Below are 15,929 nucleotides of genomic sequence, written 5' to 3'. Positions count from 1 at the left end.
GACGCAATACTAAAAAACATGGGCTCTGATTGACTCTTTAAAATGAGGGCTATTTTCAAAACACTCCAAGTTTTCCATGAGATATAAAAAAAGGTAATCACAGAGCTATGGGAACAAGCTATTGCTGCCCCATGTCTTTTTAAGGGTAAGCACGTCAGTCATCTTTAAATAGAGGAAACATTGCTAATCCTGAACAGCGGAAAAACACACAGAAGAAGGACATGGGCCCCCTGCTCCATTATAATAAGTGATCCCTTAAGAACATAAATGCCTACTGGTACAAACACTGGGTGGCTGATGACAAAAAGAAGACGGTGGGTGACAACTGTGTAGCCGAGGCACTCTCTTTAAAATAAACACCTGATAGGTCACTGTCATTAAAACGCACTTAACTCTGGTGAGACAAGGCTCTGTGATGCACAACATGACCGGCAGCAGGGAACAACAAAGTGAGAGAACACAAGAGTTTTTTATCAGCTCAATTTCCATTACCAAATGAGAAAAGCTTCATGGGAAAATAAAGCAGTGTTATCCCCAACCACAATACATTGTTGTCAAAGTTTATCAGCAGTAGAAGACTTGTTTTATGTGGTGTAAGTCATCCAAGCTGTTCTGACGTTTGAATTCCAAATGCTAATGCTAATGATTTTAAACGTAAGGGATAATGTGTAGTGAGCAAGTTATCGCGGAATCCCGCTTTTTACACAGCTTTTTACTTATGAAATCAAGTATTTTTATTGATTTTCCTTTTCCTTTTAAAAATAGTCAGTTATACTCACAGTGTTAGCGCGTCCATAGCAACGGTTAACTCTGTTGCCTTCTTAAAATGAGCTAACCGAGCTAATATTACGTTAAAAAATGAGCTAAGCTAGCTGTTTTTACTCACATTAAATTGAAACATTTCTGTTGATGGTGAAGTGAGACACGTTGAACGGGACCGCAGGAATCAGCACAGCACCTGATTGAGGTTTTCTGTCTCGTCACTGTCAGAGTCTGTTGATTTTTTTTTTTTCCAATCACCATCTTTAAACACTGCCGTATCCGTACTGTGTTCTGTTTAATGTTTACTTCATGTGCCGTCTTCAGTTGTTGTTGATCTCTCTGTCGAAGCCTACAGTTTTTACCTCCTTCAACCTTTATTGCTTTCTCTTCGCTGTTTTGTCCCTTTTCTTTTTTTTCCCTCTCTAAACAAACCGACGTCAAATTTACCGGACTTCTTTCAGCGGATTGATATGATGACAGTTAGTCCTCCCAATTGTAATTAGAGCCGCATCCCTAGCAATGGTCTGTTCTTCATAACAACGGTCTGTTAACGAGAAATAACAGACCTCAGAATTCTATTATTAACAAATCAGTATCAAGTATTTAACACAGCCGTGTAATAAGACAATACATGTCAGACGCAGTCAAAAACAGCCACTGCTGCTATATTGGCTGAGTTTGTGTGGGTGGTGGGTAACATTTTGAATAAGTGCAACTATTTTCTAAATAAAACACTTCTGGGGCTGCCAGGGTAATTATGGTTGTTTGCTTGGGTGTTAGAAGTGTGCTATTTTCACAAACTACACATTGTAGTTGCTGCTTTTTAGCAGCTATAACTTAACGTTAAGTCATTTTAAAATCACAAAAGGAAACACATTAAAGTGACTCCCTGAAGGCAGAATGTGGTTAGACCACCAAAACGGAGTAAAACTATAAGTACAACCAGAATGGGACCACACATAAAGTACGCTTACAAAAAAAACACTAGCTATTCTTGGAAAACTTTTTAAGAGCAAACAACGGACCATGTGCACATTCTATTTTGAAAGCTCTACGAAGATGCACTTCATGTGTCCAACACTCTACAAGTGACAGTTGGTGGACAAGGCTTAAAAACAGATGATTAACAGAGATGTTAACCGGTCCCAGAACAGTTTTAGTGAACATAAAGTGACTCCATAAAGTTCTGCAGGTTCTCGGTCAAAACCCAACTTTGAGCTAAGAAAACAAACCATACTGCCAGCCCTATATGGCAGAGATTTTGAACAATATGAACTTCAGAAACCCCTTATATTTTATATTTCTGCCTCCTTAAGGATATTAGTCCCACACAAAAATAAAAAAAACCTTGTTCTAGTTTGGTCCATATAGTTATGTATTGCGAGACAGATTAATGAATGGAAAGAGAAGAGGAGTAGGACACACTGACAGGATGTTCTGGTGAGTTTGGACAGTACTGCACATTGGAGCAGACAGTAACAGACCTGTCCAAATGAATGTCAAGCATATGGCCAATCTCAGTGGGACATTCAGTCATCAACCACAACGCCCCCTGAAATATTTGGTTTCCCCCTTATCCTACTACACACCCCCACACACATTTATGATCTCACTATCCTCTATGAAGGAAAGAGAGAAACGAGACAAAGAAGAGCTGAAAAGATTGAAGAGTTTTCATGGCAGGCAAGTGAGGAAGAGTATCAAAGTCTCTATATATCCAAGCAACAGTACAATAGTGTTTAAACAGATAATCCCTGGACGTAACTCCATGTAAATTACTATCTCTCTCTTGAAGCTAGACTTGCCAAGACACAGAGTTACAGAGGTCAACATGGCTGAATTAGATAAACATTACATATTTCCTTAAGCACAAGGGACGTTATCTCATCATGGAAACACTGAATCAGAATGTCAAAGACATGACAATCACTATTTTGTAGGGTGTTAACAGCTAATAAGTGCACTTAGAAAAAAAGACTAAAGACTAATACAAATACTGATGTGAGACTTGCAGTCAAATAACCTCGGATGTATTTGTTCATTTTAGACAAAAAGAATAAACAAGCATCCATAGTTTCTTTCCACCTCCGTATCTTTCTGCTAAGCAGCCATTAGCTTTCAAAACAGAGAGAAGAGTGAAAGCATTAATGCAATCTTGTATGCTGTCTGAAATCTAACCATGTTACACACTAGATGATACAAGTGATATATCAGTGCTATAATGCTGTAATAACAGTTTATAAAGCTAATAGCTGTGTTCATAAAATCCTTAAGACAGACCGGGTCGTTACTTTGAAACTGTTTCTTTACTGGTTAATCAAAATTGAACTCTGATGCCATCTAGTGGTGTCTGACTGTTGTATGTGTTCCTATATAATGAGCAATGGACTGCCCTATTTCTAGTGTTCTGACAACTTAAAACGCTTTTACACTAAAAGTCACAATCTCCCTTTTACATGGAGATTCGGTCTTAAAGCTGCTCCAACTGCTACTATTAATATCAGTCTCCTCCATTATCATTATTCTGTATCTATATTATTGTATTTTTCATAACTATGCCGTTCTTACTAATATTAAACATTTTTTCCACTAGTATTGACACTGTAACCTTAAGTCTGTATTATCTGTTGTTGTTGTTTTTAGAGGTAACAAGAACATATGTTTCTGTTGCTTTCTTTGCCTGTGTCTATCCTGCATCTCTTTCTGTCTAACTTTTTAGCCCATCCACTCGAGGCAGATGAATTCAGTGAGTCTGGTTCTGTTGGAGGTCTCTGCCTGTTAAAAGGAAGTTTTTCCTGCCACTGCATCCAAATGTTGCTACATGGTGGATTCATTTTGGGTCTCTCTCTTAATAATATAAAAAAAGAATACAGTCTGGACCTGCTCTTTTGGTAAAGTGTCTTGAGATAACATTGGTTATGATTTGGAGCTATACAAATAAATCTTGATTTGCTTTGATTTAATACACTGACAGCAGAGGCTACTATGCAAAATGCCAATCTGGCCATCAGGATCTAACTAACAACGTTCAAATATGTTCATTCACCAATGGCTATGCCTTCATGAGCAACTTGGGGTTCAGTGTATTGCACAAGGACACTTCAACATGTAGACTGCAGGAGTCAGGGATCTAACCGCTTAGGTGACGAGTATGAAAAGTATGTAAGTATGAAAAGGCAAAAGGATTAAAAGGATTCCAAATGAAGTGCCACTTAATCAAAGTAAGGCAGCAACATTTTAATCATAGTTTTGGGAGCAAAAAGAAGCTCATTCCAAAATCTGTTTTTTATGACTTTTCTTTCTCAACATTTCTGCATCTCCAGCGTCATCCTGTTTATCCCGGGAAACTTTTCAATTTCTTCTCAACATTCCAAATATTCTCATGACTTTTAACAACCCTGTCTCGTCCCCTCTGCCCTCTCCTCAGACTACACAAGACCACCTGTGGTCCTTTGTTGGGGTCAAAAGTGTAGATGGAAACCAATCCTCTCGTGGGAAGCTGCCAGAAAAGTGCTATTTAAAGACCACTCGATAATGAGGAGGCGCGGGTGGAATCCTGAAGCCATGTTCTCTCTCATCATAAACACACACAGCATAAACCATCCACATACACACACACATCTAAACAGCCATAATAAATGAATCCAGCTGTAACTCCACCAATCAAAATAGGATTATAGTAGTAAAAGTAAGAGATGCATGTGTGCTCCAAGTTCTACTGATGCAAAAAGTGATGATTTTACCAACTGAATTTGACTTTGAAAGGCATTTCACCTTCAGTTTAATCTAAGATAACTGTGATATCTTGGAATAAGACAGATTGTTATTTCTGTTTTGAGATAATGTGACTTGGAACATCAAAAATGCATATATTCTGACAAAAAACACAAGTCATCAACAAAGATCAACAAAGATATATGATAACATATGGCAACAAGGTATTCAGCATTTATTGAGGTCCATTTTAGCCCAGTGTTTATTAATAAACCTAAACAGACTTGAGGTAGTCATGGTCACACATAGCAGCACACTGACTGAGAGAGAGGCTGGCTCAACTGACTTTACCTCCCCCTCCTCTCTCAGTTCATCTGCTCCCGCTCACTCTCAGCCGCTCACTTTGTTCTGTCTTTGAACCGCAACTCATTTCTAACGACTTCACTCAGAGGATACCGCATAAGTGCAGAAGAAACAAGTGCAGAAGTAAGTACAATTATATGTTGATGGTTTGTGTTGATCAAATATGAACAGAAATGCTTGCAAGAATCCAAACACAAACCAATTTTGCTGCTTTCAAGACTCGAATAACTATGTAATATATAATAACTATAACTAACTGTGAGCTAATTTGGAAGTCAACAAAATAAATCCCATGAAGCTTAAAAGAAGGGATTTCCCCCCCAATATGTTTAATTTAAGAGTAAAAAGTAAGTTTTCTAAATGCTTAAAAAATATAGTCTAGTACTGTCTTTGGATGGTGGAGGTCTAAAGGAATGTGACTTGTGTCCACTCCTGCCCTGCAGCAAGACAGCTGGTGACTGTCATGTCTTCCCCTGAGCTTTGCTAAGCCATGCATAAAATAGCACGGTCTAGTCTCGGGCACTGGGGACACACAAAGCCAAACAACAAAGGGAGTTTTTTGTGTTGTAGTTTTTAGTACTAAATATTAATTGTATCATCTGACCTAGTTTTATATAAATGCAAGAGCTCTGTCTTGATTTTTTCTAAAAGAGGCAGCAGCTACTTATCTGATGAATGTCACACTTATCTTCATGCCCTTTCTACATGACTCATTTCTGGCGATGACAGTATTGGGTCAATTTGATAAATTTACTCTTTAGTCTATGCCCGGTCCTGGCAAACATCTCAAAGGATGGAATTACAGCTAAGTTATTCACCAGGGAAGAGTCCAAATACCCATCCATCGGCACACTGACGTGTTATGATAATTTGTTCTCGAATGTAATCTGGTTAATGCCACTTGTTGGAGCTTCAAACAAAAGCGGTTTGCATGTGTTTATATTAGAAGTGGTGTGGTGTCCGTGTGCATGCACAAGAATGCTTGTTTGAGATGTGTCCGATCATTCAGTTGGTCACTGGGGCATCAAGCCCAGGGGGACAGCTGCTGATGGCATACAATCTGCTGTACTGTCCCCGTGCCCAGCTCTGCATGCCTGCATAATGACACCAGTATAACTTACACAGATGTCTGGAAAATTTGAATCCAACTCTTCTGTTGACATGTCATCAATGCAGGACAGCCAACATCTCCTACAATCATGCTTTATTTGCATCATCAATGTCTAACACATTCATCTGCTTTTAATTAAGGGGTGACACGGTTTAAACACCAATTAAACCAATGGAAGACCTGGACGATAACATTTCATCAACTGGGTTCCAGCCTCTCTTCATTAAAGAAGAAGATGCAGATCCAGACAGAACAATCATGGAACAAACAGACTGCAACACAGCACAATCCGGATTCACCTTCTCGGGAGCACAAATAAATCCATCATGTTTGATTAAGCCGTACTTACAGGAGATGGATGACCTACTGAAAAGCTGCGAAGAGCTCACTGGTCTCTCTTTTGGCTTCTCAGAAACAAACCCAACTGAAAGAATTCAATGCCACAGAAAAGACGAAGTGACAACGGAGAGCTTTAGTGAAACAAGTACCTCTCCCCAAGCGTATCTTTCCACAAGCTACATCGACACCCACATGGATGGACCTGGTACAGAAGACCAGCCAGCACAAGGTCATACAAAGGGCTTGGGCACGATTATCGACAGGTGCGGAGGGGCCACAGACGTTTCTTGCCAAAGAGAAATGCCTCTCACTTCAGCGGGGAACAAACTCAGTGACTCTATGGTGCAGTACGAGGGTCAGCTGTTGGGGATGTTGGCCATGCTGGAGAGCTGTATGGAAGAAACAGGGATGGACTTTGAGCCCCAAGACTGGGCTACAGATTCAACCCAAGAATATGTTCACATCACTAAGAATTCTAATCTTTGTAGGGGTACAACACTGGTGCCCATTCAACAGAGGGGGCAAATTCAGTTGGAGACCCAGCCGATGCAAACAGAATCCTGTGCTGGACAAGATGGAGGGGGGGATGATGTTTCCAAGGAAAGCAGATATGAGGCGACAGAAGGTTCAGCAACAAATGGAAGCCAGCAGAATACTGCTGCGCTAAGCTGTGACAACATGATCGGATTCTCCGGGCCTTTAATGTACTGTGAGGCAGCAAAGACAGGATATATGTCTACAAATGAAGGCACATTCACAAAGGGAGACATGGCAGGGACTGAAGTAGACAACACTGAATTTCCAGCTGAAGACGCACAGGAGCTCAAGATGGACACCCTTGATCTGGGATCTGGAATAAATGAACTAAGCGCACTCGGGTCTCAGATGGAGGAGTGCATTGAGGAGGTGCAGCAGTTAGAGAGAAGAAGGAAGGAACTGCTGGCCGAGGTGCTGGAGTTGAGAGGGAATAAAGATGGAGAGGACGCAGAGGAGAAAAATGAAGAGGAAACCGAGGAGCGAATTGGTGTCAAAGTGGCAGAGCTGATGAACGTAATGAAGAGGGAAGAAGAGGGGAGAAGGGAGGAGAGGAAGAAAGAGATTCAGAGCCTCAGGGAGGAGAGAGCAGAGGAGGAGAAGAGGATATGGAAGGTAAACCTGGAGAGACAAGGGCTGCAGGGGGAGCTCAGAAACCTGAAGAGGAGGCTTTTCGCCATGGCAAGGGACTGTGCTCACAGCCAGGTGGCCCTGAACACCCAGCATCGAGATGTGGGGCTGCTGAAGAGGGAAGAGGTAAGAAACTACTCTTGAGAGTTCTTCTTTGTGATCACATTTCTAAGTAAACCTCTACTTAAAAATGTCTTTCTTCCCGTCTTCAAGGAGAAGCTGAAGTCACTGGTGCTCCAGCTGACAGAAGAGGGCACACAGCAAAAGGCAGCCCAACAACAACAGCTCTTACACCTACAAGCAGCGCTTTGTGCCCAGAGCTCCAGTCAGACGTCCAACACCCAGGACGAGCTGACCCAGTGCAGAAGGCACTCCTGTGGTGATGTTCAGCAGTATCTGCAGGGTGGGCTGAAAGCCCTGGAGGACAGGTACTGTAATAGTCTATGACTGTATTCTTGGCTAATAATCATGCTTTGTAATGTTTTGTTGGGACATTATTACCTAATGACTGTTTTTCATATATCTGTCAATGGTTGTCTTGGTTAGATATGAACCCATTATGGTCACATTGCTAAAGAGGAGGGAGGTAACAGCAGAGGCACTGGTGAAAGCCAAAGAGCAGGCCCAGGAGCTTAAGGCCCAGCTGAGACCGCTAAAGGAGGAGATCCAAAAGCTGAATCTCCAGAGGGCTTGTTTAGAGGAGAAACTCCGACTAACCTACATCCAGAGGAGAGAAGATGTGGGGCAGTACAAGGTAAGCAAGATGGCAGGTAGAGTGTGCTTAAAAAGGGAAAAGAAGATTGTAAAAAAGGTTAAATTGAAGAGAGGCAAAAAGCAGGGGAACTTATGAAAAAGACAACGTTTGTTTTCCAAATGTGTGTGAGTAAACGGCAGAATGATCTGATCCCAAAGCAATGAAGACATGCCTTTTTTCCAGGAGACAGTGTGCACTTTGGAGGAGAGCAGCAGAGAGCTGAATATGGAGCTAAGGATACAGAAGAGGAAAAACAAAGAGATCAAGGAGTTGAGAGACAGCCTCAATAAACATCTACTCCTTTACAGGTGAGAATAGATCATCTATTCATGATCCAAATTTCAAAAGCTTTTGTGAAATAGCTCTTATACAAAATAAAAAAATACATTGTTCTTTCAGGGCTGCCATGGAGGACCATACGTGTGAGGATGAGGAGACAAAATGATTGTATGTTGTTTATTTCAAAGAGTTTTGTGACTTAATGACAAACTTATTTTTTATCACAACATAGTGAACTCAAGGTTCCATCAATGCACTTTACACACATTACGAGACGTGCTGTTAAAAAATATAAAAACACAATTGCAACGTTTTTTTAGAAGTCTGTACAATGAAATAGACTGCTGCTTGTAGAAATGCTTTTGTTTGAATAAAGGCTTTGTGTTGGATGTACTCCAAGTGCAACTAATGAGTCAATGTCCCTGCATGAAGAGCGGAGAGGGTTCTTGTACTTATAAGGGCAAGGTGGCTGAAGAACTAAACAATGGGACACAGAGCAAGAGTGAAAATAGGTTCTGCAGATGTGAAAGCACCAAGAAGTCATGCCAGACACATAAAAAGGTCGGAGTTAAGTGTCTTGAGGCTTAGCCAACTCCTTCACTGAAAGGATTATTTAGGGTTGTTTAAAAATATTTCCAAGCTTAGCGAGACTCTGACCCTATTATTTAAATATGTAAGTAGCAATGCTGGTAGAAATGTTGACAATACATCAAGTGGACCCAAAGAGAAATGAAACACATTTTTATTAAGAATGCACTCACTGTACAAATATTGAACATATAAAAAGTCCAACCACTAATCTATATCACGAAAAACAGTTAAATGATTGCTAAATGACTAAGGTGTGTGGAGGTGGGACTACCTATGAACATTTCAAACACAGATTTACTCCAAAATTGTAATTTCTTTTAGAAGTAGCTGGTGAGAAAATCAGTATCCAGACCAATTCGGAAACAGACAGAAGCAAAGAAAACATGAAACAATTTTAGGACCGTAAGCTAGACACGACCAACCTGTCACAATATCGATCACTGGGCTGTGAATCATGTCAAAAAGCTAGACTGCAATTACTTTTCTGTTTTTCCTGCTTTGTTGCTAACATGCTCAGATGGAGCTGTTTAGGCTCTTCTAACAGCAGGTTTTGTAATTTACAACTTACTGTCGGTTGTCAATGTGATCAAAACCCCAGGCTCTATAAACACGTTTTATTTATTATTTAAAAAGCCTTGACTAAAACATTTCAGTGTAGAATGGAAAGCCAATTTGGTTACAAAAATATAGTTTTTTTTTTACGCACTGTGAAAAACATGGGTGAGATTCATCAGGCAATAAATTACTCAATTAATAGACAGTTCTTCAAATTGAGCACTCCAAAAGGTAACAGGGCTACACATGATTATTATCTTTCTTGTATTTACAGTGATTTACGGCATACAGTGTCCCACCAGTAAAGTAAAGAAGGATGGGAAGAAGTAGCTGCACGGAACTACTGAGGTGGCAGTTTGGCAGTTTGTGATGAGGTTGTAGGTTTAGACGCACAGCAGAGCGGAGACTTTATGCTGTGGCTTCAGGGTCTGTCGAACCCTCTGGATCTTCATCGTTGTAGATGTTCTCCGCCTAAAAACAGAATTAGTTTGTCAGTCATGAGGCCACATACCGTCAAGGTGTTTAAACATTCACAAGTAAGTTTAATTTTTTTCTTTCAGGACAAAAAGAGAGAAGATTAAGTTAGTTTAAAGTAATCTCGTAGATTTTCATTTAAATAAATGTGTTAAGTCACTATGTATCGCCGAATGAGGTAACACAATGATTTTTATTTTACCTTTATTTAGACAGGTAATCTTATTGAGACACATTCTCAAGAGAGACCTGCTTACACAGCATGAATGGTCCATGGCCCACTGATGAAAGCCTTTGCATTAGCAACATTATGGACTGGGTGTCTGTGGCGAATTTTGCGGGGGGAAAAAATATCACAATTGCCGCCAAGTTAGTGACGCGTTTTCCATCCAGCAGTGGTTGGCCTGCCACAGAGGGTAGGCGGAGCTAAGCGGCTGCATTTCCGGTGTATGCAAGTAATGCGAGTAAACAGTAAACTACTATGGCTGAACAAACAAAGAAAAGATCGATGACTACAGATACAACTTCAAAAAAAAAAAGGGAAAATCCACTCAGATGAAGGCAAACAGTCAGCAAAGACAAGGAGCCAACCGTGGACGTCATACGTGGAACACTGTCTGGTTATCTGGCAAGTGTGCTCCCGTAATTACCAGTCTTTGAGATTATAACTTTAAGGTTTGAATACTAGCTTTTCTAAAATCACTCTAAAGTGTGAAAAGAAAGACGAGAATAAAAGTATTGCAGAATTAAGGGAATAAAAACAACTGTGTTAGTACACTTACCATTTTTCTCTGCTGTCTCATTCCTTTGCCCTGACTCAAACGCGCAAAATGTATCTTTGTTCATCAGTTTCTCTTTGCTGTCACTTGCTGATACGTCAGGAACCTCACATGATATGACTTTCCCTGAAAATTCATCATGGCCTGCTCTGACACATTTAAAGTTTTAGTCAGAGACAAGTGATCCGGATAGCAACGTTGTGTCTGAGACCTTTACATATTGCCCAAAAAATGCACCATCTCCAATATTATTTTTCAGGGAATTTCCTTCTAAGAAAATATAATACGAAGAATTATTCATTTTCTCTTCCTGTCCACAGCTAACATGCTTTAGTTAAATGTGATCTCAGATATCTTACCATTTGCCAGACTTGCATAATGTTGTCTTCAGACACAGAGCAGATGACCCAGGGCTCGTTGGGGTTCCAGGAGAAGTCAGAAATCTTGGCTGTGTGGCCTCCGTGGATAAACTAGAAGACCAAAAAGAGAACATTTTAATATTCTTGATACAAGATGGTTTCAATAATAGAGAATCTCAACCCCAGAAGTTAGGCAAGCTTTAATGACTCACCAATAGTTCAGGTGGGCCATCCTCTGCATCTTCTGGCGACTGCTCCTCTCCAATTTTGCTAAAACAAACAAAAAAAGTTAGACAAGAGTTAAATTTTGTTCCAATCATTTTACAGAATAAACAAGTCTGTATCACGTTTCATACGTCTTCTATTTTGCCAATGGTGGTAATTCATCACATAGTTTAAACTTCACATTTGACCCTAAAAAGGGCCCATCAGCACAAGACAAACCACAGGACAGATTACAAAACAGTGGCACTGTAAAGATGAGTGTGACACAGGCAGATGGATCAGGGATGAGACGTTATGTTGATTACCTGAGGTCCCAGACGTTGAGGCGACGGTCTGTTCCACTGGATGCCAGTATGGTCTCATTATGAGGAGACCACTGAACCTGTAACAGCAAGAGAAGTTCAATTAGGTCACCCTGAATTGAAACCTAGACATACAATAATCACAAGAATTTGTCTGGAACACTAAGGCTGGGTATGGCGAAAACTATTGCTTTTTTTTGGCGCCTATCTTAACTGGTAAGAGCAGCCACGCAGCCTGCGTGAGCAGGAAACAAACTGATACATTAAATGATTTATTGTTGTTATACATTTCAAACTCAATGAAATGAGATGCTGCTATCAAAACAAAAACCCTCTGCTACTTTTACCACACTTTGCTAGCCCGCTGACAGCAGTTCTGACACCCGCATAAAAAAGTAGAGAGAGTGGAGGTGGACCAATAAGTTTTAACAACACGTCTTAATATACTTTACAAATAGACTTGTACGGCACAGTTTACTTTTATGTCGTCAACCATTTCTAATGTTTTTCAAATGTATGTTGTAAATCAGCATGACTAACCAGGTGAGTGTAACTTTTGGAAACGAAAGCTCACCTCTCCTAATACCGGTCTAATCACACAACACTACACCCCACATGTACTGCAGAAGAAAATTAAACCACTATAGGCTATAAGTAAACACTCAGCGGCACGTCCGCTCCGCAAATGGTCCATTTATGTGGCCCAAGCGTTGCCAAGCACCGGGACGAGGTTCCCCATGATAACAGGAATACACACACTGAGCCGTCACATCTGTAATAGCAGCAGTGTTAGATGAATGTTTACAGGTAGATGACTCACACACGCACAGCGGTCAACTGTCTGTGTGCATTAGTGAATAGCTGCACTAATGTGACATCAGGTGGACTTTTCTTATTAGTCATAAAGGCGAGAAACAGGCGTTTTTTGTTTTGAATCAAGCAATAAAATAGTATCACCATGCCGTGTTTTAAGACATTGCACATCCTGTAATGTGACTAATAAACAATTAGGAGGGTTAAAAGATTCATCATTAAGCTCTAAATATGACCCAATTTTTTCCCCTTTCTTAAATTGGTTAGACATATTTGAACACAAGATACCTTAAATAAATATCTTACCTGGAAGATCTCATCCTTGTGTGACTCAAAGGAATGCAGCTTCAGTTTCAAGTTTCTCAAATCCCAAAGGGCCACAGTCTGTGAGCAGGAGAGGGATTTTATCATTTACTACCAGATTTTCTTAATCACTGCAGTTCCAAAAGAGTAGCAATATTATCAGTATTCATTTAGTCAAACAGTTGTTAAATGCAGATATCACAGAGTTAAACCCCATGTTTTAAATTAAACTTAATAGCTAGAAGTAAGATGTGTTGCATTACCTTGTCAGCAGAGCCAGAGGCAAGGATGAACTCGCTGTAAGGGTTAAATGACAAACAGTTGACCTCTGCTGTGTGGGCGTCCACTGCATGGCTGGGTTTGGAGGTGTTGTTTGAACGGGTGTCCCAACTGAGGTACAAAAAATAATAAATGACAGACATAACATGGATTAAGCAACAACATATCAATTTTCAGTTGAACAGTTAGATCTGCCTCAGATTTAAGTCATTATCAAGTGTCTTACATCATGAGCTTCTGGTCATCGGCTACAGATCCAAAGAGTGACTCATGAAGCAAGTGCCAGGACACGTCTTCCACCACAGCAGTGTGGCCAGTGAAGATCGTCTTTGCATCTACTATCTTCCCCTCTTTTGGCACAGCACTAATGTCCCACAGGCAGACTGTCTACAGAGCAGGAAAGATAAGCGATAAAAATGTATTAATATTGTGGAGCATACAAATGCAGCAAACAGTCTATTGTTAGGAATATACATGCCACTTACATTAAAAACAAAATATGGGAATATGCAAGGCAATACATGGTAACAGCAATGAAACCAGATTTTTCTCTTACATGGTCATCTGAAGCACTAAGTAGAGAGCCAGAGAGATTTGGATTCCAGGACAAACCATAGCCTTCTTTCTGGTGGCCTCTGAGGCGCAGATCAGGGCGACACTCTCCAGATGCATCTAAGGAAAAATGACAATGTGACGTGTCTGTTTCTTCCACAGCATAAACCAAGTCAGATGTGCAGTAATGAGGATATTTTAACATAATTGTACTGTGTTATCTTTATACCTGGCTTGGAGGGGTGCTTGGTGTAGTCAAATACCAGCACATCTGAGGTGGGGGTCTTGGTAGCAATGATGCAGGGGTTCTGGGGCATGTAGCGGGCACGGTTCACCTCTCCTTCATGACTGATCTTAATTTCGATTTCGATCTTGCCACTTACAGATCCAAAGCCTCCAAACTCTGCAGGGAAATACATGGAAATATGCAACAGTATTAAAACACGACATGGAGGCATTGCATATGGTTCTGTCTTAAGGCAACTGTTTGGAGAACAGCACCTGATCTGTTAAAAGTAGTACAATAATACAGGGCGCTGAACCTCACTGAAGGCATGCTAAATGCAACAATTACATTTCAATATTTTAACCTTTTAGGTGCTGTTTATTAACAACACTTAAAAGGTTAAGGTGACCCTTTGTCCATTAAATAGTTTCTTATGCCCTAATTGTTAACACTTATACAGAATGTTAATATACAGGTCTCCAACCTCCTTTTTCGCTGTCATAATGTGAGGCATCAAACTGGGCATCATCATTAGGCAGCTGGACGCTGGCAATGACCAGGTGATTCTGCTCATCAGATGTGTGAGTGCCCAACACCAACCGGTGCACACTGTAGTCCTTCCCTTCCGGCCTGGTAAAGAAAAATAATGCTTTGTCATTAATGGCATTTACAAATATTAAAAAGGTGCAAGTTGGTATATACATTTATGTTAGTGTGTAGAAAAAAAGTGTACCTGGAGACGTCAGGCAGCCACTGGGCAGTAAGGCTGGGCCACTCCAAAGCATGGGTCATAACCAGGTCATACAGGAAGGGAGTGTTTTTCTTCCAGATCTTGTACTCTTCATTTATGACCCTCTCCTCGACTGCATCATCAAATGCACCTGCTGAGAGGGGACAGAACATAATGACAGAATGGTCATCCACAGCCATGCCAGTTTCCATAAAGCTAAACACTGCAAGATGTGTGTTTTGGTTTCACTGAGGGCAGGTGTCAATTAAATGTTAGAGGATACGCAGTGCATCACCGCGATGGTCAACGCATTAAGGACAGTCACCCAAAACAAAGCAGACGACATGTGACGTTATTAACCACCGCCTGACTAATGGTTAGTCCGGAGCAGTATCAAGCATGTTTTCAGAAACATTTCACCGTTAGCTTGACGTTATCTAGCTAACATTAGCATCCTAATTATACTGTTTGGCAGCACACGCTTTATATTAGATAGCGTAAATTGGGTGCAAACAATGCGGAAACAATAGCTGCAATCTGAAACCGAGAATTTTATAGCTCAAACGAAAATTTAGCTCCCCGGCTTTTGTTATAACTGCTGAAGGCCTGCTCAGGAGCCACGGCAGCTAGCTGCTAACTAAGCTAGCCATTTAGCTAGCTGATACAAGACCCTCTTAGATAGCCGCCTTGTTTGTCCCTGACAATAGTAAAAGCCGTCACTTTACCTTCCTTGTCGGCCATTGCAGGTATATGACAAAGACCCTTGTCTCAGGTTCTCCTCTAGTGTGCTCGGTTTAATACACTGAGCGAGCGACGCCAAGCTAACGCAGAGCAGCCAACTGTGAAACACGTAGGTACATTCGCGCGCTCAGTCCAAGCGAGGGGGGCGTCTATCTACCAATCAGAGCGTAGCTCGTGCTCACCAGCAGAGGGCAGCAGGAGCCGTGATGCTGCCTTCAAGCAACTACAGTGTAGGTCCTCTGTGGTCCTACACCATACAATTGACTGTCTACCAGACACAGAGGAACAAAGACTGTACCAAAGATGTACTATTAAAAAACATTTGATTTTAATAATTCCGTCCATCCAAAACCATCTCTGACTTTTCTATTAAAAGTGCACAGAGTAAATGCCCAAGCACAGTCAATGCAAAAAATATTTCAGTATGACCTTATGCAATTTACAAGAAACTAAATCAAAGTTTCTCGTTTACTTTTATCTTTAAATTTGGCGTTTTATTCAGTGCTGTTACAAC

The 15,929-nt window shown here is 40.8% G+C and overlaps 2 protein-coding genes across 2 annotated transcripts; one reads left to right on the top strand and one right to left on the bottom strand.

Annotated features, from left to right (window-relative positions):
* Positions 1 to 4,907: 4,907 nt before the first annotated feature.
* Positions 4,908 to 8,870, top strand: sync (syncoilin, intermediate filament protein). Its single transcript, XM_069681201.1, has 6 exons — positions 4,908 to 4,962; positions 6,164 to 7,579; positions 7,667 to 7,881; positions 8,000 to 8,207; positions 8,391 to 8,515; positions 8,607 to 8,870. The coding sequence occupies exons 2-6, from the start codon at positions 6,209 to 6,211 to the stop codon at positions 8,650 to 8,652; spliced, it is 1,965 nt and encodes a 654-aa protein (XP_069537302.1). The 5' UTR covers positions 4,908 to 4,962; positions 6,164 to 6,208; the 3' UTR covers positions 8,653 to 8,870.
* A 340-nt stretch (positions 8,871 to 9,210) lies between these two features.
* rbbp4 (retinoblastoma binding protein 4) lies at positions 9,211 to 15,523 on the bottom strand. Its single transcript, XM_069681202.1, has 12 exons — positions 15,400 to 15,523; positions 14,678 to 14,828; positions 14,429 to 14,574; positions 13,948 to 14,121; positions 13,723 to 13,838; positions 13,393 to 13,553; positions 13,151 to 13,277; positions 12,891 to 12,968; positions 11,775 to 11,851; positions 11,457 to 11,514; positions 11,245 to 11,355; positions 9,211 to 10,103 (listed from the first exon to the last, which is right to left on the bottom strand). Exons 1-12 carry the CDS (start codon positions 15,413 to 15,415, stop codon positions 10,041 to 10,043), a joined length of 1,278 nt encoding a protein of 425 aa, XP_069537303.1. The 5' UTR covers positions 15,416 to 15,523; the 3' UTR covers positions 9,211 to 10,040.
* Positions 15,524 to 15,929: the final 406 nt, after the last annotated feature.

The sequence above is a fragment of the Semicossyphus pulcher genome, unplaced genomic scaffold, assembly GCF_022749685.1.
Source record: "Semicossyphus pulcher isolate SPU_LCO1_2020_fin unplaced genomic scaffold, fSemPul1.0.p SCAF_5, whole genome shotgun sequence".
Classification (NCBI taxonomy): domain Eukaryota; kingdom Metazoa; phylum Chordata; class Actinopteri; order Labriformes; family Labridae; genus Semicossyphus; species Semicossyphus pulcher.
This window is presented reverse-complemented; position numbering and strand designations above follow the sequence as displayed.